At 42.2% G+C, this 27,800-nt stretch overlaps 1 protein-coding gene across 4 annotated transcripts in view; it reads left to right on the top strand.

The window, feature by feature from the left end:
* The first annotated feature begins 1,840 nt into the window (after positions 1-1,840).
* Positions 1,841-27,800, top strand: part of AP3D1 (adaptor related protein complex 3 subunit delta 1) — a 46,286-nt gene continuing 20,326 nt past the window's right edge. Inside the window, exons 1-11 of one of the 4 annotated variants that reach the window (XR_012626586.1) lie at positions 1,841-2,219; positions 16,970-17,065; positions 17,757-17,837; positions 18,581-18,661; positions 20,608-20,715; positions 21,071-21,200; positions 22,557-22,696; positions 22,968-23,041; positions 24,873-24,922; positions 26,555-26,604; positions 27,016-27,064. Coding sequence is in view for 2 of the 4 variants with exons in the window: in XM_074851956.1 (XP_074708057.1) it covers positions 2,124-2,219; positions 16,970-17,065; positions 17,757-17,837; positions 18,581-18,661; positions 20,608-20,715; positions 21,071-21,200; positions 22,557-22,696; positions 22,968-23,041; positions 24,873-24,922; positions 26,555-26,604; positions 27,016-27,064 (955 nt within the window). In the remaining 2 variants the exon portion in view is untranslated. The remainder of the gene's footprint in view (positions 2,220-16,969; positions 17,066-17,756; positions 17,838-18,580; positions 18,662-20,607; positions 20,716-21,070; positions 21,201-22,556; positions 22,697-22,967; positions 23,042-24,872; positions 24,923-26,554; positions 26,605-27,015; positions 27,065-27,800) is intronic. The other 3 variants (XR_012626585.1, XM_074851956.1, XM_074851957.1) reach the window with 3 other exon arrangements.

Here is a 27,800-nt window from a genome sequence, read left to right as displayed (position 1 = left end):
TTTTAAGGGCTTTAGATATTACCTATGGCAACGATTAAGGTTAGAGCCATGCTCTTAATTAAGGGTGATTGTAAAGGAATTTCAAGCCCTCCAGGGTCTGGAGGAAGAAGAGTGAAAAAGCCATCACCGCCCCAAATTTTTAAGGCTGAAACAAATCAGGCCACTCCAGGAGGAGAAATCCTTGGAAACTCAGTCTGGAGGGATCAAGTCCTGAGTCCAAATTCATCTGTAGGAGACTTTCCCCATGCGCTCGGTCCCCAGCACCCTGCTCTGGGGTGCTGCGGCAGCTCTCCTGCAGCGTGGGGTTCATTAGTGGTGGTGAAGTTCGTTGTGGTGTTGCATCTCCCAGCCTGGGCTTCCACGCCTGGCCCTGTCCTGCAGGTGTGATGGTGTGATGGGGTGTGATGGGGTGTGGCGGTGTGACAGCGTGTGACGGTGTAATGGTGTGTGGGCCTGGGCTTCAACTGAGCCACGGAAACGGTTTGGGTTAAAAGCGGGGATTTTTGCAAGGTTTCTGGTGGAGCCCCTCAGAGAGCAGCAGTGACACACCAGCAGAGACAGGGAGATGGCTGCAGGGGACGGTGGCAGCGTGGGTGGGCACAGCCACCCCTTCTGAACCCACCACCTCATCTGAGGTATCTGGATGTTGCCTGTACTGCGAGGGCTCCTACGAACACAACTCTTACCCTTTGACTTTTTCCCTTAAAATGGGAAACCTAATGCGTAGGAGCTGATGTCTGTAGCTATTTCTGAATAAAACAAAAACAAACCCATGGGCTCCATTCTTCTGCCAGGGTCCAACAAAAACAAACTGTAAGTCAGAATCTGAAGACAGAGAACAAAGGGGAAAAACACTTGAAGCAAACAGAAATCCTTTCCCTTCCCCCTGTCATAAAGCAGTTCAAAATCCCAGGCAGATCTTGGCAAGGTCACGTCTCCTTTTCATCTGCAAGGTCCTTTCCATTTATTCCTCTCCTTTCCCAGAGACTGGAATCCCGCTCTGGAGATGAAGGTGGGGTGGGAAAGCGGCTCCTCTGCGTTTCCTTTTCTCTCTCTGTTCCACGGCACCACCCACCCGCAGTGGGACACGTCACCCCCCGGCAGACACGTACAGGGATGATGCGGGTGTTTGGCACGTGGGTGGAGGACGAGCTGCGGCCACAGGGAAGCTGAACCGCTGCCCGCTCCATGCCCACAGGCGTGGTGCCACCCACGAGGCTCCGTGTCCACCCGTCATGGTCACCCACCGCCCGTCACCGTCACCCACCACGCATCACTAGTCACAGCTCTCCCACGTTGGCCCTTGTCACGCTGGGAAATAAATAAACTTAAGTGGCTGCCCAAGTCACCACAAGTTTTAGGTGACCACGGAGGTTGGCGCTCGCTCCCCGTGGGGCGGCAGCCTGTGGAGCTGCCTCCCCACGAGGGACACGACCAAAATTTGGCTTTATCAGTTTTGCGGCCATTAACGAGGCTCATGGGCACGGGGCAGAGGCCGGAGCTCCGGCAACCGCCTCCCCGGGCCCGGCAGCCACGGCACAGCCACGGCACGGCCACGGCACGGCCCCGCCGCGGGCCCCACGCGTGTCCCCGCTGCCCCCCCCGCCACGTGGGACCTGTGGGAGAGCCCGGCGGGGGCGTGGCCAGGTGGGGGCGTGGCCAATAGGGGGGCGGGGTTAGCGGTAGCGGTGACGCGGCTGGCGCTGGCGGGAGCGGGGCGGGCAGGGTGGGCGTGGCCGCGCGCGCCGGGGGCGGGAGCGGGGCGTGGTCAGGCGGGCGGGGGCGGGGCGAAGCCCTCAGCTGACCGGCCGCCATTTTGTCAGGCGCTGGGAGGCCGAGCGGAGCCGGAGCTGGGGTTCGCGGCGCCGGGGCCGCCCCTGCCTGCCGCCCGCCCTGTGCCACGCCGCGCCGGGGGCGAGCACCGTCCGCGCCCCCCCCCGCCTCCCCGCCCGGGATGTGAGCGGCCCGGGCCCGCAGGTCTCACCCGGCTCTAGCGGTAGCAGGAGCCGCGGCGGCCCCCCCGGCTGGGCCCGGCCCCTCAGCCCCAGCGCAGGCCCCGCGGCCCGGCCCGGCCCGGCCCGGCCCGGCCCGGCCCGGCCCGGCCCGGCCCCGCCGCCGCCGCCATGGCGCTGAAGATGGTGAAGGGCAGCATCGACCGCATGTTTGACAAGAACCTGCAGGACCTGGTGCGCGGAATCCGCAACCACAAGGAGGACGAGGTGAGCGCACCCGGCCCCCGCCGCGGAGGGGCTGCCGGCTTCCCTCGGCGGGTCCCGGCGTGGCCGGCTCCCCTTCGCTCCGGCCCGGGCCTCCCTCATCCCTCCGTGCTGGCTGTCACCCGTTTCCCGGTCAGGTCCTGCACCTCCGGGCGGTCAGGGAGGGTGGGAGCCTGCCTCCGCCCCGCTGCCCGCAGGGGAGGCTGCACCAGGCCCAGGAGCAGCCGGGTGTCTTGGCCACTCCGGAAAGGGGATGTTGTTTTGAGGAAGGTGGAAGCAGGAATCAGAAGGAGGAAGATGACGCTGGGGTGTAGGCCAGAGGGAAAGACTGTGGGAGGACAAGAAAGCATTAGGGGAGCAATGAGTTGAAAAGGAGGATAAGGGAGGGTCATGCTTGGTGTTCACTTTCCCATTTAGTGTGTTACTGTGGTGTTGAGATCCCTGAGATGTATATATATATGTATATTTAAAATAGAGGAATTATTTCTTACTGCACTACAGTCAACTACTGTAGTCAACTATATATTCTTCATTGTGAAGCTGATATACAGGAAAGCTGAGTTCAGTCATACTTCAGCTTTTGAATTATTCATGTTGTATACCTTCTGACAAAAATGTATTTCCTTGTTTCAGAGCTTTTGTAGGCAGAAAGCAATTGGATGTGTTGGCCTGTTATTCTCTCTTGTATTAGAGGCACGTGATCAGGAAATTAGTATAGGTGAAATAATTAGTCATCAAGAACATGTTATGTGAGACTTTCCACATTGAAGTGTCACATGTTAATTGGGAAGTAACGGACACTAAGGATATCATTTATGTTCATCTTCAAGTAAGTAGTCGTGGCCTTAGAAGCTTCCTTATGAATGGTCGAACAGTTATACTTTGCTGGGATCTCAGTGAGCTGCTGTAGAGTCAGTGATAGGGCTAAAACTATTTATAGGCTACAAGGTCCCCTCATAGGAGTGTGGTATCCAAATAGTATCAGCTATGAAAAGTATCTAGAGAAGTTGTAAACATGTAACTAAACTAAATACTTAATTTAGAAAACTGGTCTTCATTACTGGTGCTGTTGGACTGGAACACAAAATGCAACTTCCAGACCACTTGAATGTTCAAATGGCTTTTAAGTCTGTTGCACGCAGGACAAGGTGTTATTTGTTCGTGATGATACCCAAGAAACTTACATTTTTATTTTAGCATATGTTAAATTTATGGGTATTGATTTGGTGACAGAGGAAAGTAGTGCTACTGTGAAGTGTGCAGTGCCCTGCAGAATGTGGGAAACTACTTCTGCAAAACGTGGGAAGCTGCATGGAGAAGTGGAAACAGCATGTTTATGTGGACACTTACTGTGTTATACTCAAAGCTGGAACAGGTGAACAGTATTTCTATGGAGCACTTCCCCATAGCACGCTTAGGCCCGGTTTGTATGTTATGCTGCTTTTAGTAAATATACTTTATTCTTTTGTGCATAGGACAGAAAATGTTTCATCAACTGTCAAACCTCTGAGGATCTCCCTGATGAAGGTCCAGGCTGGTCCAGGCCTTTGTGGCACCAGTCCTCTATTGAACATACTGTTTTCATTTCTAAAATAATTTTGTGACAAATAGCTCCTTTTCCAGTACTTCATAAAGAGCACAAGTGCTGTTACACAGTCAGGATTAACAAGTTCCTGTGCGTCATAAGCCATACCGAGTTCGTTCTTAGTCTGTGACGAGAAATAGTTAAAATGCATTGGCTTTGATCTCCTTTGGAGTTAGGAAAAAATACTCCTCAGACAATTTGGTAGGGCTCTGTATATTTAAAGGAAGCTGTTATACAGGTATGCACGCTCTTGAGGGTTCAGTGATGTCAAAGTCACTGTGTTATCTCTTACTGTAAGTAAGAGGCCGATGCCAATTACAATTGGACTGTAGCATGTTAGTATTTTAAACGATGGTAGCTCTTTAGTTTGAAATACAAGTTGTGAGATTTTAAAATAGTAACTGTAGGGATAGTTCCTTTTTATATCCTCGTGTGCACAACAAGAATTAAAACCCAAGCTTCAGGATTTCAGCTGCTCAGTAGACGTTGCACTGATGAAATGCGTGTCTTCTGTAGTATAGACTGTTTCAGAATCCTTCAGAGATTTTGCTTAATCACATAGAGTGGCTGCAAACAGCACAGGACTGTTGCTTTTTCTAACTCAGCTAGCTGAAGAGGCTGTAAATCTTCTGCTGTTAAGATGCTGGGCATTGATTCAGTGCTTCACAGGCCATGGTCATGGACATTTGCTAATTTTCAGGTGATGTTACAAAATCAGATTGTATTTTTGAGGAAGTAGCTGCAAAAAATTCTTCCTCCTTTTCCTACAGAGCTTCCATTGTCATTGCATCTATTAAATGTTGCTTCAATACTGAATGTAGTTGTTCAGCCAACATCTGTGTGTCTCAAGATGAGTGTCGAAGCTTAAGACACACACTCTGTCCTATTCAGAAGGGTGAATTTGTTTAAAACAAACAGCAGTGTGCTTTGGTGGCAAGGATATTAGCTGTTGATCTCAGCTCAACAAGAGTTACTCTATGAAAGGGACGTCTCTGGAGGGGAGGTACTGTGATTGTTAAATAAAAATGACATGGAAAGAAATGAAGTTGTGATTATTGCTTTGACTTTGGATTTAGTTAGGCTTTTTGCAGAAGGTTTATTTCTGTCATGTGTTGGTTCTTCTCTTTTGGAACTCAATCATATGGAAATTCTGCCATCACTTTTTCCTTCATCTTTCTGGGCAGTCTCTCCTGGTAGATAGGAGATAGTAAGATTTATTCCTCTCCAGTTCCTCTGCAGGTACTGTCACAAGCGGGTCTGTCTGGTATTTCACAGGCATCGAGGACGTGTTTGTGGTGCAGGATGCTCCAAATGGCTGTCACCTTGGTTCAGACAATTGTGTTTCTCAATACAGCTTTTCAGTAGACCTGCTGCATTCTTGCTTGATGATTATATGTTCGTCCTGTATTGCTGGGACTCTTAAGTGCATACCCCAAGGCTTGTTGTGAAGTAAATGGAGCACCACAAGTTCTTTTCCAATAAATTTTAAGAGTCCTCCTCAGCTCACTGGAGGAACTGAGAGGGTGCTGGAGGCTGTCTGACACTTTAGCTTGCATCCTTGCTGCAGAGTGCTTAATTACCTGTCAGGGGTCATTTTAATTATAGTTTCTTGTCTGTATCTAAAGCTGACCCATTTATGTTTAAAACCCTGAAACTGAAGCGATGGTCTTCTGTAAGGATGAGAGGTAAGGGATAGGAGTTAGCTGACACAGTCACTTTTCTGTGCAGACATACTCTGTCTATTTTCCAGTCTTCCGGGGAAAATTGGAGCTGCATCATCCCTTTGTGAAGTAAGGGATGGAAAGAATGAGGTAGCAGAACAGCATTAGGCTTTTTCCTAGTTTGACGTGTTGTGTTTACTTTTCAACACTGTACAGGTGCTTTAATCCCTGTGGTGTCTCCCAGTGCCAGCTCAAAGTTTGAGGGAAAGCCAAACGTGCAAGAAAGACTTGTTCTTACTCTGTTCTCCCCCAATCTTCACTTTCAATATCTCATTCTCTCTTTCATTTGGAAAACGAATCCTCTTGTTAGTGAAAGCAGTTAGTCTTTCACCTGTTACTAGGTGGTTTTGCACCCTATGGAATAACTTCTCCCACTTTGTGCCTACTTTTTATGGATGTGCTACAGAGGAGGTTCAAGGGGGGAGTGGCTTGTACCATAGGCTGTTAAAAGTAGAACGGATTTTTTTCCTAGATATCCCAAACCGAGAAATTATTTCTGCTTAGGGGTGTTCTCCTGAATGTGAAATAAAGGAAGGGATAATCCTTTTATGCTGTTTGGCTCTTGCACAGTGTTTTGCATTTGCAGTTAAGAAGTTTGTTGCTCCCAACAAGGAAGCTACTGTCAGATGCTATGGTGAGAGGTTCCTTTATAAAACTGAGATGATACAATAACTGAAACAGAGATGTTAAATGAGTGGTGCTTTGTCCTGTTCAGACCATAGCCCTCTGTTTCAAGTGCCTTTGATTTACTGGAGCACATTTAAGGAGTGAGAAGGAGTTAAAAAAAGTCCTGCACAAAATATCTGCGCACTTCTCTCATAACTTTGAGAAAATTGCCTCCCTCTTGTTTCAGAGAATCTGCTGCTCTTGTGCCAGGATTAGCACTTAATGTTTTTGGTAATCGTTACTTTCAGGGAAAAGAGTATTAAAATATTCACATCTTCTCATGTGTAGTGTTTGGTGATAAGTATCTTGTTGCTCGTTTATATTTAAGAAGTTGTTTTGTACAGAAGCAAGTTGGAAGAGCAAAAGGAGCAATCAGTGTTTCTGTTTGGAAAAAATAAAAATTAATTTCAGTTGATAATATAATGCTGAGAGGCGTGTTGAGCATTCATGCTGTGAAATATATATTTCACTGCTCAAGGACCGGGCTTACCGTGTCCTCACTTCTTAGTGGCTGTTACCTAAGGACAGTGAACTTGTATTGTTAAAAACCCCTTTTCCTCTAAATATAGGGCTGCTGTGCTCGACTGCACACTTCCAGCTACTTCTCTGACATGTTTTCAGGTGAAATGATGATGTAAGGAGTTTTGAGGAATCTTTTAACATCACGAATGTCTTTTGGGTGCAGCCTGTCATCAAGGCTGAAGACCATCTAATGCTGTGGTCTTTTGACAGCTTGGCCTCTAGCCACTGTTGCAGTATTAGTATCTAGTGGTAAAGGATATGGGGTAGAACACAGTCGGGGAATTCTGAGGAATGCTGAAAAGCTTGCTGGTACCCAAGACTGAAAAAACAGCCCAACTGATAGGCAACGTGCAGTTCATTGATGACAGACAGCTCTTTCAGTCACTGGTGCTCGATCAGTTACTGCTTGTCATATGTGTGTTAATATCTTTGAAGGGAGCTCATTATTCCACCCACTTTCAAGTGGATCTAGAGTTGCTATTGTTAATTCTTTGAGCATTTGAATCACTGGAAAAGACAAAGTCGGAAATAGAAACAATACACAAAAGAGGGTTGGATAAGGACCTCGCACCAGTTGGTAACAAAGCAGACTAGTAGTGGCCTTCAAGGTAGCAAGGGCCGGTGTAACAGTGTCCCTGCCTTACCTGCTGTGTCACGGAAAATAAAGGGCCTGGAGCCATGGAACATGAGCCAAGATGTGGGCTTTTTCTTGTGTGATTACAAGCAGAGAGCAGCTGAGGCTTTGCATTAGTGCTGCCTTTCATTAGCTTCTTGCTTTCTACTGTGTTAAATATTACTTAATTGGCTGTGGCATAAGTGGGGCTAATAGCTTTGTTCCCAGTCCAGATCCTTTTGTAGCCATCTCTTCTGAGGGTTTGAAATGCTCCAGACAGATTGCTTTCTCGCATATGTGTAAGAAAAAAAATCTGCCTAGGCAGGTCCAGGGGAGAGGAAGAGCTTTCTGGTACCTCGTCCGAAGAAATGGTGTGGCCCGTGCACTGCACCTTTTGCGAGGCCAGTGGAAGAGCAGCCAGAAAAAGCAAAGTAGAATAAAGACACTAACTACATTTCTGTACTGTGGTCATCTTCAGAGTTGTTTATTTGATGCTTTTTAATGCAGCTGTCTTTGTCCCAGTGCTGAGTGCAGAAAATGGGGGCTTTTGTGATTTCCTCTGATGTCATCAGTGTCCACAAAAGTCACTGAAAAACCTCTTCCTCTGTGATGTGGGTTGGTGAATATATTCGGTGTACAAAAAGTACCTTTAGGTTTTTCACTTAGAAATGGTCTTTGGTAGCGTATCCTGTTTCTGGTGTGATGTGAAGAGCATCAAGGCAGCATTAAACAACATGCACCAAGTCATGGGACCAGTTACAAAGAAGCATTTTTGTTCCTTAGATTATTAAAAAAACTGATCGTTCATGCTGAAAAATAGAAATCCTTCCATAACCTAAAGGGGAGTCTGCTCAAATCCAGCTGACAAGAAGTATAAAGACATTTGAGCAAGGTCAAAGGTGCAGAAAATAACATGGTTAGTGGTAGCGTTAGTAGCTCATAAAGGTGGTTGAGTACTTTTTTAAATAAGAAGCATACATTCAAAATAACTGACAGTGCTTACGAGTCCTGTTGAATACTGAAGTGTAACCGAGCATGAAAAAAATATTTGATTCATACCAGGTTACCTCCTTGGTCATTGGCCCATAGGCTGATCAAATGGAGTTTGTAGACCATGTAGTTGAGTGCTGGTTTTTGTCTTAGCTCTTTCCTTTTTATTGATGTTTATTTTATGACCTAGGTGTTCAAACCTGTTAGCTTTCGCTGAGAGATTGCTGTGTTAAAAGGTGTGTAAAGGGAAGTAGTCATCAATGTGGGTGTGTGAAACTTTCTTCCAGTGGGTTCAATCTTCATGGCAAATTCAGGTTGCATAAAATACATCTAGCTACCACGGTGTGACTAAGCTTCAACCTTGAGGAATATAAGTTTGTTTAGAGCAAGTGGTAAGATTGTACAGCAGGGAGTAGGTGAACAAATTTGCTTTTAATTACACAAATATTTGTAGTGAATTTAAGAAGTCGGCGGAGGCCATGATCCATGGTTTTGTTCATTGCCCTTCTTACCTTTCCATAACTGAGAAGTACTCATAGCTTTGCATAAATCAGTGTTACATCTTTGTAACATTTTCAGTATTACATGTTTATATAGTACTAATACATCATTAAGCATCTTTATTTTGTGATATTTCCCTCTGAACTAATCACAGTCAGCCGAGTCTCGGAAACAATAGCTACTTCAGTTTCTTAGAAGGAAGTGACTGTTTCCTGTATGTACAACAAAACGTGCTTGTAAGGAAGCCTACCTTTGTCAAAGCCTGAAATTATGCACAAAAGTATGTCTGGAACTAGCAAATTGAAAAATCTATTGTACAAGTACTTGCACAGCTTTTTGCATAGTAATGTGAAAATAAAAGTTTGAGTACATCTTGTGTTTGCAGGGATAAGCACTTTTATCTGACGCATATCTCTGGTCTTAAAAGTTGTCTGCTCAGGTATGATTTAGACGGCACAGGCCCCTGAGGATTGTTTAATTGCCATGCAATTAAATTAACAAATACTGTGATCAGACTGGAGATACATTAAGGGACATCTCTGGAGCCTTGATGATGGTACATGCTTACTGATTTATGTTGGACCGTTTTCATAGAATCCTAGAATGGTTTGGGTTGGAAAGGACCCTAAGTCTCATCCAGTCCCACCCCCCTGCCACAGGCAGGGACATCTTCCACTAGCCCAGGTTGCCCAAAGCCCCGTCCAACTTGGCCTTGAACCCTTCCAGGGAGGGGGCAGCCACAGCTTCTCTGGGCAGCCTGTGCCAGGGCCTCACCACCCTCACAGCAAAGAATTTCTTCCTTAGATCTAATCTGTCTCCCCTCTTTCAGTGTAAAACCATTACTCCTTGTCCTATCCCTACCCCCCTGATCAAGAGTCCCTCCCCCCTTTCCTGTAGCCCCTTTAAATCCTGGGAGGCCGCTCTAAGGTCTCCCCGGAGCCTTCTCTTCTCCAGCTGAACCCCCCCAACTCTCTCAGCCTGTCCTCACAGGGGAGGTGCTCCAGCCCCTGAGCATCTTCGTGGCCTCCTCTGGCCCCGCTTGAGTGTCCGTGTCCTTCTGATGTTGGTGCCCCCAGAGCTGGACCCAGCACTGCAGGAGGGTCTCACGAGAGCAGAGCAGAGGGGGAGAATCGCCCCTCTCGCCCTGCTGCCCACACTGCTCTGGATGCAGCCCAGGACATGGTTGGCTTCTCTGGGCTGTGAGCGCACGTTGCTGGGTAATGTTGAGCTTCTCGTCAACCAACACCCCCAAGTCCTTCTCCTCAGGGCTGCTCTCAATCCATTCTCTGCCCAGCCTGTATGTGTGCTTGGGATTGCCTAGGCCCATGTTTTGGGTTTTGCCCTCTAATACCCACTTATTTGTTGGCATCTCAGACTAGCCCGCCTGGGTAGGCGGTCCAGGATGGCTTCTGTAGCTGTCCTGTAGCTTCCTGCATAGGTGCTCTTTCATGTGAAATATTTCAATCGTCTTTGGGTAAACAGCCAAAAAGGTGTTCTCCGTGGGAGACAGCCCGGTGCTCGGAGAGATGCAGCTGGTGCTGCAGTGCTCACCGTGTCTGGGGGGGTGTGTTGGCCTGGGTCTTGCTTGGAACCACTTTGGACAAGCAGCTGCCACTCTACATCAGTTGCTTCTCTGAAATCCAGTCCTTCTGTGTTACGTACCTGTTCAGACGATCATACGTGTTTTTCTACAGTGCCTTATGGTGCTGTAGTGCTTTGTTTGGGGTTGTTTAATATCTGCTCTGAAACTGGTAGGTCTATGCTACTTGCTTGGCATTCCTCTGAATTTTTAAAGTAAGGTTCAAAGGCTTTTATTCGTTTTTGAATCCGTTTAGGATAGATGGATGCATCATGCCAGATTTCAGTTGGTATGTATAATTTCAGTAAACAGTAAGAAAAGAAAAAAGTGTAAATAGACTTTTTGCATTCCTCCATCAGTGGTGTTTGGCCAAGGAGTCTTCCTATCTCGCCTTGGTTGTACTAGACAAGGGGGTAGTGGATAATGCATCATATTCCTAATAAATAATACAGGAGGAGACTGCTGCAAATGACATGGCAAAGGTTCACCTTCATGCCTCCAGTGTTTTTCACTGATGAGAACAGGACATTGGTCTAGGATCTTATGGCTACCTACAAGATTAGTGAATAAATCCCTGGAAAGCTGGGTAGCAAAGGCAAACTACAACATGTTAAAACACATATAGCAATACTGTTTATCAGCAGATGAGTGGAAGATAAGCTTGGCTTTTTCAAAATGCCTTTCAAGTTGTAACATGTTTTTTGAGCTCTTTATTGCCTCTGACTACCCTCTGCACCATTTTATTTTGGCTGCTGCAAACCTGCTTAAATGAATGCTGTGCAATTTCTTAGTTATTGCTTATATTGTGTTATATGCTTATCTGCTTTGCTTGGTTTATGGTTTTAGTGAAGTTGACAGTGATACTGTGTGGACACATGTGCCTCGAATTCTGTTTCTGTGTGGCCATGGAGTAGTCTTAACAAAGGATCCAGTTATCTCAAATAGCTTTTTCTACAGTATTTAAATAATGTCATATTTGTAGTTATGTATGACAGAAGTTAACATTTAATATGCTTGTCTCTAACACCGTGTCCAAGTGAGTGGAAAGCAGCACGTTTTGCTTTTTTACGCTCTTGTCTGTTACTGCAGTTCATTTATTCTGTGCTGTCATGGTACAATGCTTGTGTTTCAGGTACTGTAGTCAATTATAGGTGTATAAATTCTATTTGACTAGTTCAGTAGTGTTTGATGTGAAGTACTGCTTTTGGGGGTTTTGCTAGAAGCCTGGCAAGTGATACTTACTCCATTGCAGCCTCCTTCCCAAATTAGGAGGCGGCAGCTGATCTGCGCTGTGCTTGTAACGGAATCTTCTGCTTGAAGCACAAACAAATTCAAAAGTTGCTTCACCTCTACAAGGTGTCTGTGGTGTAACTGCCTTTTGTGTTAAGCATCGTGGTCATGTCACATGGCTTGTGCCCCACAGGTAGTATTTCTTAAGATTATAAGAAAAAAAGAAAGGGACGGGCAGTTGTTGCTGGTTCTTCCCTTTTTTGGGAAGATGCCCAGTTGTCAGTGGGCATCATACTCTCATGTGAGATTGTCATGTGCTTGCTCTCAATGTGATTTCATGGAGGTTAATGGCAAGCCTGTGTCTCAAAGTGCTACAAAAAAACTAAATCCTACAGTGCTTAAAAGAAATGTCATATTTTGTGTTTTTCAGTTATTTATTTTTATGTTCTACTTATTCCAGACTTTTTCTGTTTTAGAATGGTGTGGTTACACATTTATATCGGAACCTATCATGCTCCTTGTGGCATTCACTGTTAATCATCATTTTCTTAAAACACTGTATTTAACCCTGAAAGTGCAAGAGAAATAGGGACTAATGTTCACTGACATTTTGCTGTTTCATCTGGGTGGAGAGCACTTTGCTGTTGCAGGAAGTGACAGGTTTGAATCTCAAATCAGCTGCACCAGATCCAGTGGGTTGAGGCTGGATCCTGACAAGGACTTTGGTGGAGGAATTCTGCTGCATTTGGTTTGCTGGACTGTAACCCTAAGTGGTAAGAATATGAGTTTGCCTTCTCTTGGTTTCAGAAGATGGTATATGGTTGAGATAAGAGTACAGCTTCTTTAAGACTATTGGAAATTAATAGCTTTCATGATTAAATGTATTATAAAGGTTCTGCAATGATATTCATTCTAATTGTTAGTGTCTTCTCATCAGCAGATGAAAGTACAGCGTAGGGAGCCCCATTTCCTAGGAGTGTAATTGCTGGTCGGTTAGATTAGTGATTTTTCTACTTTGTTAACATATTGCTTGAAAAAAATTAGTCTTCTGTGAACACCTCTGAAATTGTCAGCAAACCTCAAGTTCTGTCTTGGCTGGAGCTTGGAATAAAGTTTTAGTGTTTTTCAAAGTTGATTCAAAAAACATGTCTTGGGAAATGAGAAATCCTATAAACTGACATTTTGGCTTCTTACCATGACCCACTTTTTCTTCCCTCCCTCCCGCCATTTCAGAGGGATTGTGTGTTTGATTTGTGATACCTTCATTCTTATTTTAGCCACTTGCATTCATTTAAATGCACGTATTTTCTAGGTGAGGTCTTGGAATTCTGGAGGAATTTGGGCTTATTTTGAAAATTAGCTTGTATCTTTTATTAATGGCTATAAATGCTTACTGCCTCTGTTTGGTGGAATACATTAAGAAATGACAGTTACGACTTTGTGCTGTATTCACAGCTTTGAGTAATTACTGCTAACATCTGCATGCTTTACTGGGGTTTTAGCTGTGCTGCCCTGAGTGTGTTTCTGTAATCTTCTTCCTTCTGAGGGATAGGCGAGAGAAAACAATCACCCAAGTGGTTGCTATAGCATTTCATTAAGGAAGCATTTCCACTGATCTGGGAAAGGCTCCTTTCCCACTTGGCAGCCTAGCACAAATAAAAGAGCTCCTCTCAGCTTTTCTCCCTATGTTATCATATGCCCTTCAGCTTCTGACTGCAGCCTTGCAGCTTTGCCTGGGTTGCCATCATTCTGAGGGTGTTCTTTCGCTTAATGGCTCTGCTTGTTCTCGACTACGCCAGGAGTGAAAGGCAGCCTTGTAATTGCCTTGCTTGCTCAAAGCAGTCGGGCTGGGAATGGCCAAAGGTCTATAAATATTGTCTTAGAAGTGCTCCTCAGTTGACCGACCAAAATGTGTGAGTAAGTGAGTAGCATCCCAGGAAGATGTCGAATAAGACTATCACAGAATTAGTAAGGAATTAATAGTTAAGAAATATATTGGTGTATAAATGAATACTGTGAGCATAAATGAACTCTGAAGTACTTCCCTTTTGCATTCCTTTCTTCATGGGATCTCAAAAGCATTTAAGTAAAAACTCAGCCAGTTGTATAGTGGGAAGTATTTCTTTGGAACTGCCACGCTAGGAAACTGCTATGTTAGAAGGATTTTATGCAAAAACTATCAGTGAATCAATGCTGGGAAAGATACCCTCATTTTTTTCCTGTTTTGGTATGTAAATTGTTTTTCCTGCAAATATTTAGGCTTTGCTGGGTGACTACCATATTTTCTTCATTGCATCCAATGGTTGTTCTCCCTTTTACTGTCTAGTTTGACTCCACTGAACAGCTTGCAGGCTGCAGCGTGGGACCTGAGGGTCAGTGTGAAAATGCTTTGGTGCAGCCTCCTGTCTGGTGCTTTGCAGAGGTCAGCGATTCCACTAAAGAGCTGCACACGCCTACTCGTTTCCTTAGTATTTATGTAGATGTTAAATGTGGTAGGGAATCTGGCTAGGGTGTGGTGGTTGGGTTTCAGATTTAAGTGGGAGACTAATCAGTTTTCTTCATATGGCTCATTCATGACAGTGCTACTCCACAGAGATTAACAAAAAGTTAATACCTGCTGATCCTTTAAAGCTTTCTATATATAGGGTCTTTCGTTCCTTGTAGTCTTTTAGGATTTGAAGTACAGCTATTTTGGAAGGATTTATTTCTGTTCTTCAAAATCCCTTATTTTTAGTTTCAGATCTGATTCTGAGTTCCGCAATATACTTTTCCAGAAGTTGCTCATGGCGTTAGGCTAACTGCTAGGCAGACATTTTTCTGCAGGCTGCTGGGCCATCGAGTGTGGCTGGTGACTCGGGAGCCTGTATTTAGCTGTGCTAGACTGTACATTATTGAACTTTACTCTTTTTTTTTGTCCCCTCTTGGTCACACAGTGGTTTGTGTTCGACTCCTAAGCTGATGTTTAAATAGCTCGGGGATAGATGCTGTAGGAAATGACAATAATGCTTTCTGGTTATGGACATAAAGACCGAGAACCTGCGTGCCAGTATTCTGCACTGAGACCCAGTGCTGACCTTGCTGACCAAGATGTGGCAACGAGATACACACGTGAAGGATTCTGTGACGCTGTCCCAGCGTGCTCTTATGTGTGCATAAAATATTCAAGGCTAGGTACAATGTATTTGTAGATCAGTTGCATGTTGTGTAAGTCATTCTTTCAGCATCTCCAACCAAGTATTTATTTTCTAATATTAGAAGCTTTTTTAGTTTATAGGCAAGAGTTTAGACTTCCTGTGGGTGTTGTCTGGATCTGAATCACTCTCAAGCAAAGGGTTTAGAATCCCGAATCTTCTGCTTCTGGGGAGAAGTCACCTGGACTCTACGTTGCTGACCATTTGGGGGGCGATGCCATCTCCAGTGTTGGCAGATGTCATCGACTCGCCCGTATCCAGGTGAAGAGATGGGTGTCTGTAGAGGAAAGGGTTGCTTGGTGTTTAGCCTGCCCTCCCTCAACATCAAAATTCCTATTGCAAAGATAGTATTTCTGTCCCAAATACAGGCATTTAGGAATATCTTAAATTTCTTCAAGTAAACTCATTTGCCCGCTTTCTTCCATCTGACCTGAGTTACATTCTGCTGGAGAGCAGGGCTGCTGCTCTTTGAGGGACCTCAACAGGCTGCAGGAATGGATCAGTCAAGAGCTCTGTGAAGGTCAGCAAAGACTTTTACTAAAAGTCTCAAAATAAGAAATGTGATTCCACCTGATCTTACCAGTGCTATGGAGGAGCTGGCTTTTATCCCTCTGTAAGTGCAAGGTTTGAGAGAAAAGCCAGGTAAATTATTCTGCTTCTACAGAAGCTGCTAAACCAGTGAAGCTGCTGCTCCTCTGAATTATGTGCATTCACTGTGCATCCTGATGGTGGATTCAAATTCTGTTATCGCTAAACTCTGGATGATGGCAGTGTAAATTGCTGTAACATGACTGCTGCTTGGAGTATGAAGTCCCTGCATTAAAATTCAGTTGCTACCTTTCCTCACCTAGATCATTGCAGTGTCTCTTTGCACTAAAGACCTTGCACAATTTCTTTTTGTCACCTGCTATTTATTAAAAATAACTTTCTTCTAGTAGCAAACTTTTATGACTTGAAGCATGAGCATCACTCTAGGACATCTGTGAAAGACCAAAGAGTGGTTGGGATAATACACAAAATTTAGTGTCAAGGGGAGAAATGTTAATTAAAGGCAGGCCAGTAGAATTCTGTGTTGAAAATATCGTTTTGGTGGAAGGTAATGATATTCGGGCAGGATTTTACTTTGAAACTAGGTAATCTGTTTCTGAGCCGGTTCCTCTGGCAGTTGATTTATTTATATGGAATGTGAAATGTCCTGGTGCGTGTGTGGCTTTCTAAAGACAGATTATGTCTCTGCATTTAAATTTTCATGATTTCTGTAGCAGATACCTTTAGTACTTAAATCATGATTAATTGTGAACTGAAAGAATCTCTGACTGAGCTAACCCTATTTATAAAGTAAAATCTGTACAGATATTTTTTTAATCATGCATTTGCTGCATCCCTCCCACAAGCACAGATGTGATTGTTTGGAAAGAAGTGAATGACCAATATTTAAATGTAAACATTGTGACATTTGGTGCTATGAATTACTAGAAATTCATACAAATAACTGTTGCTTATCAAAATGTGTAAATGGCAAAATTGCTCATCTAAGTTGTGATGCAGGGGAGGGGGTGTCCTCGCCGTGGGTGGGGTGGGTGACGAGGGTCATCCCATAGGAGATGTGTGCTGTGTCCTTCAGGCGTGAGGGCTGTTGTGGGTGCACACCTGGAGTGCCATCTGTATACAGTGTGCCCAAAAGAACTCAGTATTTTCATCAGTCATCTTAAATTTGTGGGCTTTTAATGTGTTGGACATAGTTTTTTCTAGACACGTAAGGCACGGGTGATCTCTGACTTCCCGTTGAGGTAAGTGACCAGTGTTCTAGGAGTGGTGGAACCTGGGTTTCATTCAGGCCCCTAGGTACATGCTCTCCATTAAACAACTTTTTTCACAAATCTTTGAAGCTAGAGCTCTAGACTGAACAGTGTAATTGCGAGGGAGAGGGAGGAGAAGGGAAACCACTGAAGAAAACATCTTGGTTTTGTAAAAGAATTGTGATGTTTCTTGTTAATGAGTAATTTTGTCAGAATTAAGTGCTTACCTAAATACTCTGTGTGTGTGAGATTTGGTGCTTGCAAACTATGAGTTCTGCTGCTTCTCCCCACTAACATGCTGGAAATCTACAAAACTGGTAAAGGAGCACAAATTTTTGTTTGTTTGTTTTCCTCAGGCAAAATACATCTCGCAGTGCATAGATGAGATCAAGCAGGAGCTCAAGCAGGATAACATTGCAGTGAAAGCAAATGCAGTCTGCAAACTTACATATGTAAGTGCCTTGCTGGGATACGATGTAATTGCATCTTTATTTTGTCTTTCTTGCTGACTAGGAGCTAGTCTTCAGCCTGAATGCTTGGTTTCCTTAGACTGAAGGTTTTCAGACTGTTGTAAGTGCAGGCTGCAGGTGAAAGTGCTCCCATGTGTGTCTGACATCAGAGGCTGGTCATTGTGCTGGCACTAGTATTGGTACAATTTTATTTTGTTGAGATAGGTCAGGAAGCTAATCTGATTTAAAACTAATCCAGTTTTAAAAAGTTGTTTTCAACTGGATTGTTTCTTATCACATAGTTGTATGAGCACTTGAAACTGGTGTTTATTTCTCTTTGTACAGTCCTTTGTCAAGAAGGAGAGGAGGGAAATACTGTTAAAAATATTTTTGTGGTTCTTTTCTAGTTTTTATTTTAAAAATCCAGGGAAAAAACCCTTCACAGTGATGCTTATATAACTGCATGTGCGTTACCTGAAATTCATGCAGACTATTTAAAACTTGCTTCTGGTGGGACTTCGAGACACCTTTCACTTACTGTGAGTGGCATAGAATGTAACATTACTCATAAACTTGATGTCTTATAGTATTATTTTTGGACTCTTGTTACATCTTCAGTTTTGTGAGGTATCTTGACCTATTTTCTTGAGTCTCTTATTTCATTAGTTTGTTATCTTGGCTTCTTTGCTCACAGTTACAGATGCTGGGCTACGACATCAGCTGGGCTGCTTTCAATATTATTGAAGTCATGAGTGCATCGAAGTTTACATTCAAAGTGAGTTCTCTGTGTAACTACAGCTGTACTAGCCAAGCTGTTTCATTACTGCATCTAATGAATGCATTGGTATTACTTTTGGTTTGCTTTCTTCAAGGAGAAAGGGAGTAGATTGTATTGTTTTCTAGTACATGGATAATACTTGGCCTGCTAGTATAGGCTTTTTTACCAGATAGCTGTCAGATATCTTTTGTGAAAAAACAGGGTATTTTTATGTGAACACTACCTAAGATGCCTAGTAGCAGGCATATCTTATTTTGTAATAGCTTTATAATTTTTCTTGAAAGGTTTTGTTCATGCTCTGTGTTGCAGACCTTTTTCACCAAACAGGATGGAATGTTACTTCGCAAAGAATAGTTTCCAAATTGGGCTTTAGTACCTGAAAGTCAGGAGTCCAAACAGACAAAATAAATGTAATATTCTTCATTTTTCCTACTGACAATTCTACCTTATTTCTAAATCTTGGTGGTCATTGAACCTGTATGTTCTAACAAAGTAGAGACAGTGAAGCTAGTTTTATTATCCTTAAGATAGATTTATTATCACTAGAGTTGTTACTTGTCTGAGATTATTCTTTCCTGATGTAAACCCCCTTTTCTAGAGAACCCTATCATGCCTCTTCTGTTATGCAAACTTCCTGCCTAATGTTCATCTTTTTAATATTGCTTAATAAGCTACCAGTTGTTCATCTAAACATTGTCTAAACTTAATAAAAATTTTTTTTCCTCATTGCCTTTTTATAGAGAATCGGTTACCTAGCTGCCTCTCAGTGCTTTCATGAAGGAACTGATGTAATTATGTTGACTACTAATCAGATCAGAAAGGTAAGCTTTTTACTTCAGTTCTTAATTTTTTCCTTGCACTGTCTCCCCACTTGTATTTTCAAAACTGTACACAGTATTTCTCTGTTAGGAATATAAAGGTGTTTAAGTAGAATTCTATTTACTTGATTCACTGTCTAATCCTTCAGCTTGTGCAGTGAAAGTAATGAAGTACTTGGGAGCTGTCCATAGGCTTCCCTCGTGCTGTCTCATACCAGCTCTCTGTGTGTGTTCATCTCAGTGGATGGTGACAACAGTAACCTTTGTTAATATTGCTAGTCTCTTAGGCAGCCCTCATAAGAATGTAATGGGTGAGAAAAATGTCCCCATTCCTGAAGTAAAATGAGCAGTCACCTGGCTCCACAAAATTTGTTTGCGAAGGCCTGTTCGTCTAGTAATAACAGATCAGGCTTCTGACTTCTTTGGTGTCATTGTGTGTAAAAATGGTAAAGAGTGTATATGAAGTGGTGTTCTGTATTAATGTACTGAAATGTGTCATATTCATTTTCATAGAGCTTTTTCACTTGACTTTTTTCAGAGTTATTGGCTTGCAAGGATATCTTTCCTTTTTTCAGATTACAGATATATTTTTAAAGCTCTTAAGTTTATTTTTTTTAAGTGTCGCTGCTTTAAAACTTGACTGATCCAGAACAAGATGTGCCTACATTTTTATCATCTGAGTAGCTAAAATGTCTTTACTTAAAAAAGATCAGTGGGATGTTATCCAGTATCTTTCCTAAAGAACTAGTGCTTTTCCCTTTACCTTTTAAACTATGCTGCTCTGACAAGTGCATATTTTTAATAATGTCCATCCATTTTCTTTATTATGGAGATTTTATTATACTGAATTTCAGTCACTAGGTTATTCCTTTTCGTGCCTGAGTTTTTACATAAAGGCATAAATAAAGATGCTTTTTCATGTTTCATTGATCTAGCAACTTTGTATTTTAAGGCATTATCAGTTCTTAAAATACATTAAAGGCCGAATGAATTGCAAAGTTTTGTGGCTCCTTAAGAAGTAGATTTCATTATTTGTAAAGTAGAATCTAATTTCCTACCACCTGCAAAAGGTTTTAAAATGAGGTGCAAATGGCACAGAACCCTGAAGGCCTGACTATGATTAGCTCTTCTAAAGCAGCCTCTGTGTACACATGAATCTGGACAGTTAATTCTGGTAGTTCATGTGGAAATGTTCTCTGCAGTTCGCTTCGTGTTTTTGTTTCCCAATAACTGCAGTTAAGGAGTGATCCTGTGACACTCTGTATTCATTGAGGTCTGGTTTTATAATCTACACTTGAACATACTCAGATGTGAATATTAATATTGTTAGGAGTCTGAAGCTTAAAAATACCTGAAAGACCGTGTAGGATACTGACTACAAATAAGTCCAAAGAAACTTGACCAATAAAATGTATTCTACACCCTAGCTTGTGTTAGTCTTTATGGACTGAAAGTTATGGGGCTGCCAGCAGCTTGGAAGGGAAGTAATCTCGTTTCTCTGTTAGAGAGATTAAGCTAGGATGCTGTTAAGCACTGGACAAGAGTGCCTGTTCCCAGGGAAGTTGATGACAGCTGGGCTTTGACTTAGCAGGGTTAGTATTTAATACCAGCTTTTTTAGTATTTTAAATGTGTTTGTGATCATGTAATGAGTTTTTAAAAATTATTTGTCATTCCTAAAATACCGCCAAGATACAATATCTGTAGTTGCCTTGATGTTGCAGTCATCCATCTATTGTTTAATTATGATTCCTCATGCCCATTATTAAATGCCAGGCTAGCTGTATTTTAGCAGGTGTTGGAGAACATTCCTATTAATAGTTGATATAAATATTCCCATGGAGTAGAAGCTCTGCTTCATATCTGTTGAGTGAATAAAATTGATCTGAGAAAATTGTTTCTCAACATCCTCTGTGATCTTAAATTTTTGAGCCTGTTTTTCCTTTTTTAGGATCTGAGTAGCCCTAACCAATATGATACTGGAGTTGCACTGACTGGCTTGTCCTGTTTTGTTACTCCAGATCTTGCCAGGGACTTGGCAAATGACATCATGACACTGGTGAGTTGATAAGATTGAAATAACTTTTTCCTGTAATGGAAGAATGTTAAATTGTTCAAATCTGTTAAATAGCTGTTAAATTTAGAACTGTTACATGTGAAAACTGGTGCTTTGTTCGTGTGGGGTTTTGGGGGAGCCTTTACAGACCTTAGCTCAAGGGGATTACCTTGCGTACTTCTCTTAATTTTGGTGGTAAATGACAGTATTTTGCTCTTCCCTCAAAGCTGAGTTTTTGAAAAGTAATTGAGCCTCCCAGGAAGAAATTTTGAGTTAGTGGTGTGGACATAAGAACCTTGAGAAGAACTCTGGAAACACTAATTTGCTAAGAGCCTGATTGCAATTGTTTCGTTAACAGATGTCTCATACAAAGCCTTATATCAGGAAGAAGGCAGTGTTAATCATGTACAAAGTTTTTTTGAAATACCCAGAGTCCCTCCGTCCCGCATTTCCTCGCCTTAAAGAGAAACTTGAAGATCCAGATCCTGGTGAGTGGATTTTAATAAATTAATTCAGCTCCAGAACATCTAGGTATATGTGCTTTTAGAGCTTGTGGAGAGAAGAATACATGAAAAATGCTGTAATAATCTTTTGGGTACTGATTCACCTGTTTAATAGGTAGATGAGCATAGGAGAGTTTTGACATATGTTGCCATATTAAAAATAAATTCTTTAAAATGTCCAATTCTTACTTCAAACCCAAAGCTATTGAAACTATGTCAGTGGATTAAACCTTAACAGGACAAAGCTACTTAATGATTCCTGGTTTGTCGTTTAACGTGGCTATTGAAAATATTTCAGTTGATTTCAGGGTTTGGGTTTTAGTTGTTGTTGTTTCCTGTGCTCTTTCACAAAGCTGCAGCTATTGGCTTGCAATGGATTGTACTTATAATGAGTGATGCAAAATTTTTTTTTTTTTTCTATTTTTTAAATTTAAACTTTGAGTCCAGACTGCTGTTTGGGCCCTTCACTATTTTGTCAGTGCAATTCAGCTGCAGCACAGGAAATTTGCAATTGCTCTAGATCATATTCGCACTTCTACTCCCTCTTCCCTCACTGCACCAGAACGTTGTACACTTATTTCAAGAATTGTGTGTGCGATGCTGTTCTGTGATCTCCAGTTGATTTGCCTCTAAACAAGAGAGAGAAATTTAATTGTGTGTACTGGACTGATTTGGTGTGGGCGTGTAAGATGCATTTTCCAAGGACAATGTTTTTAATGAAAGCAAAACACACACCCCCTCACCTGCAAACAGAGGAAGAAAATACCTATTATGCTTTATGGAGACAAGGACTGCTCTCTACTAGAAAACCCAGACTACCTAGATGAAAAGATTCCAAGTTGAGAACAATCAGTTTCAAGGCTGAGCAATTAGAAGGGAATTAACTTGTCCAGTCAGATTGTTCAAGGATTCGTTATTCTTGTGTTTTATTTAAACATGTCTAAATAATACATTTTAAAGAAGCAAGAGTGTTTGGAAACTTTATGGTGGGTAGGATTATTAATTATTATGTTGTCTGTGCCCCACAAACAAGCTGCCCACAGTAAAGGGGGAAGGAGGCTTGTAGTGTCCAGTTCTTTCTAATACTGGACCCAAAGCCAGATACCCAGCTTGCTGACATGTTAGAAAATAGCCAAAATTAAATAAAATCCTTTCTCAGTTTCTTTTTGCATTCTTGTGTTTAGTTCATTACCTCATGGTTGGTAATGAGACTGAACCATTCCTCTTGGACACACAAGTCTGAATCTTGAGCTGCTGTTGTTCTGGGGGTTCTGCAGCAGAAACTTCAATTAAAATTAAGGCATTGATGAGATTTCTGCTTTTCCCACTTCTTTTTCCCAGGTGTGCAGTCTGCTGCAGTAAATGTTATTTGTGAGCTGGCTCGACGCAATCCCAAAAACTACCTTTCCCTTGCTCCGCTCTTTTTCAAGTTGATGACATCGTCCACCAATAATTGGGTTCTCATAAAAATTATAAAACTGGCAAGTATTCTGGATCTATGTTCGCAGGGGGTTCTCATTAAATTACCTTGGGTGCAAAAGTAGATTTCTTGCTTGGAGGTGTAGTTACCATTAAATCTGAATAAAAAGAAACCGGGAATATCTTCTAGTGTTTGTGAACATAACCAAAGAGAGAAAAAAATTTAATATAGCTTAGTTTAAAGATAATGAGCTGCCATGTAAATCATGGTTTTTATACTGGTTAAAAGCAGCTATTAAATAACTTTCTTGTCTGCACTTTTTTTTTTAATAGTTTGGTGCTCTTACTCCATTAGAACCTAGGCTGGGAAAGAAACTGATTGAGCCTCTGACCAACCTCATCCATAGGTGTGTATGACAAATGTTGCTTTGTTCACTCAGGATCAGTGAAGTGCCTGTTAGGTCAGTAGCTAGGTCTGCGGATGCATTTCTGAACTTTCTCTTGTGTTTCAATATATACTGGCTTCAAGTATCAAAAGATAATCACATCAGGACTGTTTCTCAGAAAGCTGAGTGAGATAAAATACCTTAAATGAAAGTCTTTGGGTGTCTGTCAGCATAAATTTCTCCAAAGCATACATGAAAATTGGAGTAATTTGCCTTCTTTTCACTTCATTTTAAGCCAGAGATGACTATGGAGAATATATAAAACTCTGACTTAAAAAAGGCTCAGCTGTATATTTGCCTGTTCTGTTCACCTACACACACTACATTCTTGACTTTTTTGGAAGTGCCTTACCCACCAAAGCAGCGTGACAGGGAGTATGTTAAAGTTGTTTCTCATGCCTTTGTCAGCCCAGGCATGTTTTGGAAGAGGTTCCTTTAATATACATCCTAAATATAGATTAGATAAATTTGAAGGTATTTCCTTTTCCCTTGTTAAGGCTGGTTTGTAGTGTTGTTCTGGATCTAATTCTGACCTGAAATCAGAAGGTAGATGTCTTGGAGGGAATACACGTATTTTCCCAGTTATGAAAAGGAAGTGTGATCTTATGCATGAGTTGTTAAATGAAAATGTTTGTTTCTGTTCGCATGGCAGAGCAGCAAGATAGATGGGAATGAGCAAATTTTAAACAGATATCCATGTAGCCATGAGAGCAGCTCTAGCCAATTTCTGTCCATCCTCCTAGTAGACCTTTAAGGCTGGTTCAGAGCAGACCAGCCAGCGCCTTGCATCCAAAGAGGAGGGTTTCTGCAGCAGAGACAAATAGATACAAATTCACCAGAAACAGTACTTCACCAAAAAAAGCAGGAAGGACAGTATGTCTTCAATCCTGCCTCTCCCTCCTCTCCCCAACTCCCACATGAGTCATGCATTTTATTATTTGTGAGGACTTAATCCTGTTCAGTTTGGCCTCCATTCAGTCATTTTGGATCTTATGTCATTTACGCATAAGGCAAACCTCGCTGCCGTCCACCGCGAAGTGCGAGGGGAGCAAAAATGATTGTCTTGGTTCTGAGCGTGCTAGTCACGTATGCGGTGTGCTGAGTGACCTTCACGGTATCACTTCGGACTGCTGCCTCGAGTTGTTTGCTCGTTACCTTTGCAGACCTTGTTTTGGGAGTCTGCTCCTTTGTTACTTGTGAGGTTCACTGTGTTTCCTTCTTGTGTAGATCAGGATTTGTAAGCACCTTTGAAATCCTCAGAGCTGCACTGTATCTGTGTTCAACTGGCAAAAGGTGTCTCGAATTTAAGTCTGATTTCCCCCAAACATTGAAAATGTGTTGCTCGCTCACAGGGATGAGCAAGTGTGTACCTGCATGCCAGAAGTCTGCTGTTTGCACATGACTTGTTCATTTTGGAGAGAGACTTGAGATTCTCCATCTGCCTGCCTTATCGTGAATTTTTGACCTTGGTCAGAGGATTTAATTTGATCCTTGGACAAGATTGCTTCAGTGCTCTGTAACTGGTACTGAGGTTTTGAGTAACTGCTTCCTTCCTCGTTCCTTCTGTTACCTGCTGCTTCTCTGAGATTCTTTTTTTAAACATTCAGTAGCCCTTCTTCCCCCCAACAGTTTTGAAGTGAGAATCATTTCATCTAGTTTGAAGGTATATGGAACAAAATACTGGCAATTCCTCGTGTAATTAAAGGTGTCAACTAGCTCCAAGATATTGCTGACAGCTCTTCAAAATGTGCTGGTTTTATTCCTTATTTAAAATACTTGATTTCTGTTTCAGCACCTCAGCCATGTCTCTCTTATATGAATGTGTGAACACAGTAATAGCAGGTGAGAACCGAAATTTGTAACCTAGAAAAAGAAAAGCATGATGAACTTTCTCATCAATTAACACCATCTGTAAACCTTTTCTTAACTTAATCTATTTTATAACTGAAGTCAGTTGCCTGGCAAACTTTGATTTGTGTTACTGTGTAACTGTAACTGAAATCCTTTGTTGTCAGTGGATGAGGCTAAGTTACTACAGCTATGTCGTATTTGGTAAAGGCTGAAACAAAGTGTGAACAATGAGTGATTATTTATATGCAAGCTCCTAAATGTTGCTAGAACTATGAAATACACCAGCATCATTAGAATTAAAAAAAGACTTGATGCCTCATGGAAACTTTGACAAAGTTTTCTTATGTGATGAAGGAGCAGACTGATTTTTTTAATTCTACAATTTCACAATTTAAAAACTTGGCGTAATCTGTTAAAGGATGTTATTGGAATCCTTGATTTACAGTTGCAGTGTCTGGGGAAGGGATGCCAGGGACGGAGAGAGAAACAAATGCAAAAAGGGATAACACAGTATTCCAGCTCAGACCTGGTACTTTTCCTATCACAGTGTGGAAGTAGAGGGTTACTGACATCACAGTTTGGCCATAAGCCTGTCTCTTGTGGGTAGTTCGGATAATGATGCAGGAACTTGCTGTACTGGGTCAGCTCAGAGGAAAGGGTGATCTGTCACTCACTTTGTATTTGTTCATTCCTTCAGGGAAACATGAGATGATATTATGATGGGGGAAAAATAACACCGAGATTAATTCCATTGTGGATGAGAGTGTGCTTCACTGAGATACAATAGGATAATTCTGTGGGTCAAAGGGAAATTCGCACACCCAGGACACCTCAGGGACTGTAAAGTAAAACTCAAATTCAGAAAATGAGATGTGAAGCTGTGTGCCTGCATTAGAGCAGCACCTTGCACCTGCCATCTCCTTGCATGACCTGAAATGATAGCATGCAACGTGCCTTGTCTGAAACATAGCTCTGCAGGATTATGGAGAGAAGATCAGCATGTGTGACTTGCTCAGAAAGAGCCGGTGTTGGCATGGACGTGCTGATGGCGGCAGCAGTTAGCAAGATAACGCCACCTTCTCTGCTGTGGGGTTGCGTGCTGCCAGAGATTTACAAATGTCCAATACAATCAACAATGGGACCCGATTTGTGCCTCGAGTCTCTTGCTAGCTTGATTAAAGCTCCAGTCTAATTACATTAAACTCCAGGATGCATTGCTGCATCTCGTTACTTTAGGGAAGTGCATACTTAAAAATTCATCTATACAGTAGCTGATGACATATTTACAGTCTTAACTGCTATGCAATATCAGTCAAGTAAACCTTAATGAGAGCAAAGTGTAATGAAAAGCAGCTTTGACCTGGCTGTTCCAGCAGTTCCTACCTTTACACTTTTTTTCCTGCCCTGCTATTATTCCCCTTAAGGTATATGAAACTATAGTACGTGTCACAACCTTCTCTCCTCCCCCCAGACCCTGCAAAAGTCCAAGCAAATGAACAAACACCAAAATAAAGTTGCATTTTTCCTTGTGAGCTGAGCTAGCTGTTGACCTTTAGGACTTGTGTTGTTAGGTTCCTTCAGAACACAGAAATGCCAACTGAAATTTGCGCTTGTGTATTTCAGTTTTGATCTCTCTGTCCTCTGGGATGCCGAATCACAGCGCTAGCATCCAGGTACAACACTGGGTTTTGGTGGGGGTTATTTCTTCTGCTTTACTGTGTAATACCAAGTACCATGGAGAAGTTGGATTGTGTTCCTTTGCCTACAGTTAAAGCAATAGCTCCCCAAAGTGCTCTCACTCAGGTGGAATTCTACAGACTGAAGCATTTCCTATATAAATTCTCCCATTTTCTTTGCTCTAAAATGTGGACTCTTCTCATTTAGAGTTTTCCTAACTCCCCATTCATACAATCATACAGAGGTTCCTTTTCTCTTGAAATCTGTTAATGCAACAAGACCCTCTTACCTAGAGGCCCCAGGTCTGGGTCAGACTGCTTCCTTGTGTGTTGAGTAAACTTAATGAAGAGTTATTTTAACTAAGACTTTTAAGACTTGTAATAAGTATGACGTGATCTTTTTTCCAGCTTTGTGTTCAGAAGTTAAGGATATTGATAGAAGATTCTGACCAGAACTGTAAGTATGTTGCTTGTCTTCGTGGAAGCTTTTAGCAACCAACCACTGAGGAGAAATTGCAGCAGTCTTAGAGCAATGAGCTGTTTCTCCAAACAGCTTGTTCAGTATTGTAGTGCCTGGTACATTGTAAACAATTGCTGGGATTTTTTTTAATGTGGAAATAATTCTTGATAGTGAACACTTCTTTATAATGAGCTTTTTTAAAACAATTGAGATGAGTTATTACTGCTGTTTGTGGTCTTGTAGATCTAAACCAGTTTTCTTTCCATGCTCTGGATCTTCCCTTTTTATAAACTTGCTGCTTGGAGAAAGCATGAGGAGTATTCAGCAGTGTAAGCATAATAGTGCAATGTAAGAATGCTTACTTATTTTAGTGACTACAAAGAACAGTGGGAAATCCTTTTTTGTGCAAATCTTTTCCCTGACATCTGAATTTTTCCCACTGAGAACAGGGCTCCTACTTAATACACCAGTCTTCAGTGCTTTTACAGCTGTGTTCATTCTAGGATGCCTGTTCTCAAAACCCATCGTTTCTATATATTAAATATAGAATAAATATTAAATATATACATATTTTTCAATCAGTGATAAAATCTGAGGTGCAAGAAGACTGAAGATTATATATGTAATTGCATGCCTGTATATGGGATTATGAAATTAAAGACCGTAATCTGTGATGCACTGTTCCTCAAAAATGCTTTTCCTTGTCATAGATTTTTGTTCAAGTATATTAAAG

This window comes from Strix uralensis, chromosome 27 (genome assembly GCF_047716275.1).
Source record: "Strix uralensis isolate ZFMK-TIS-50842 chromosome 27, bStrUra1, whole genome shotgun sequence".
Lineage (NCBI taxonomy): Eukaryota > Metazoa > Chordata > Aves > Strigiformes > Strigidae > Strix > Strix uralensis.
Note: the sequence above shows the minus strand (reverse complement) of the source record. Positions and strands in the feature narration are given on the sequence as shown.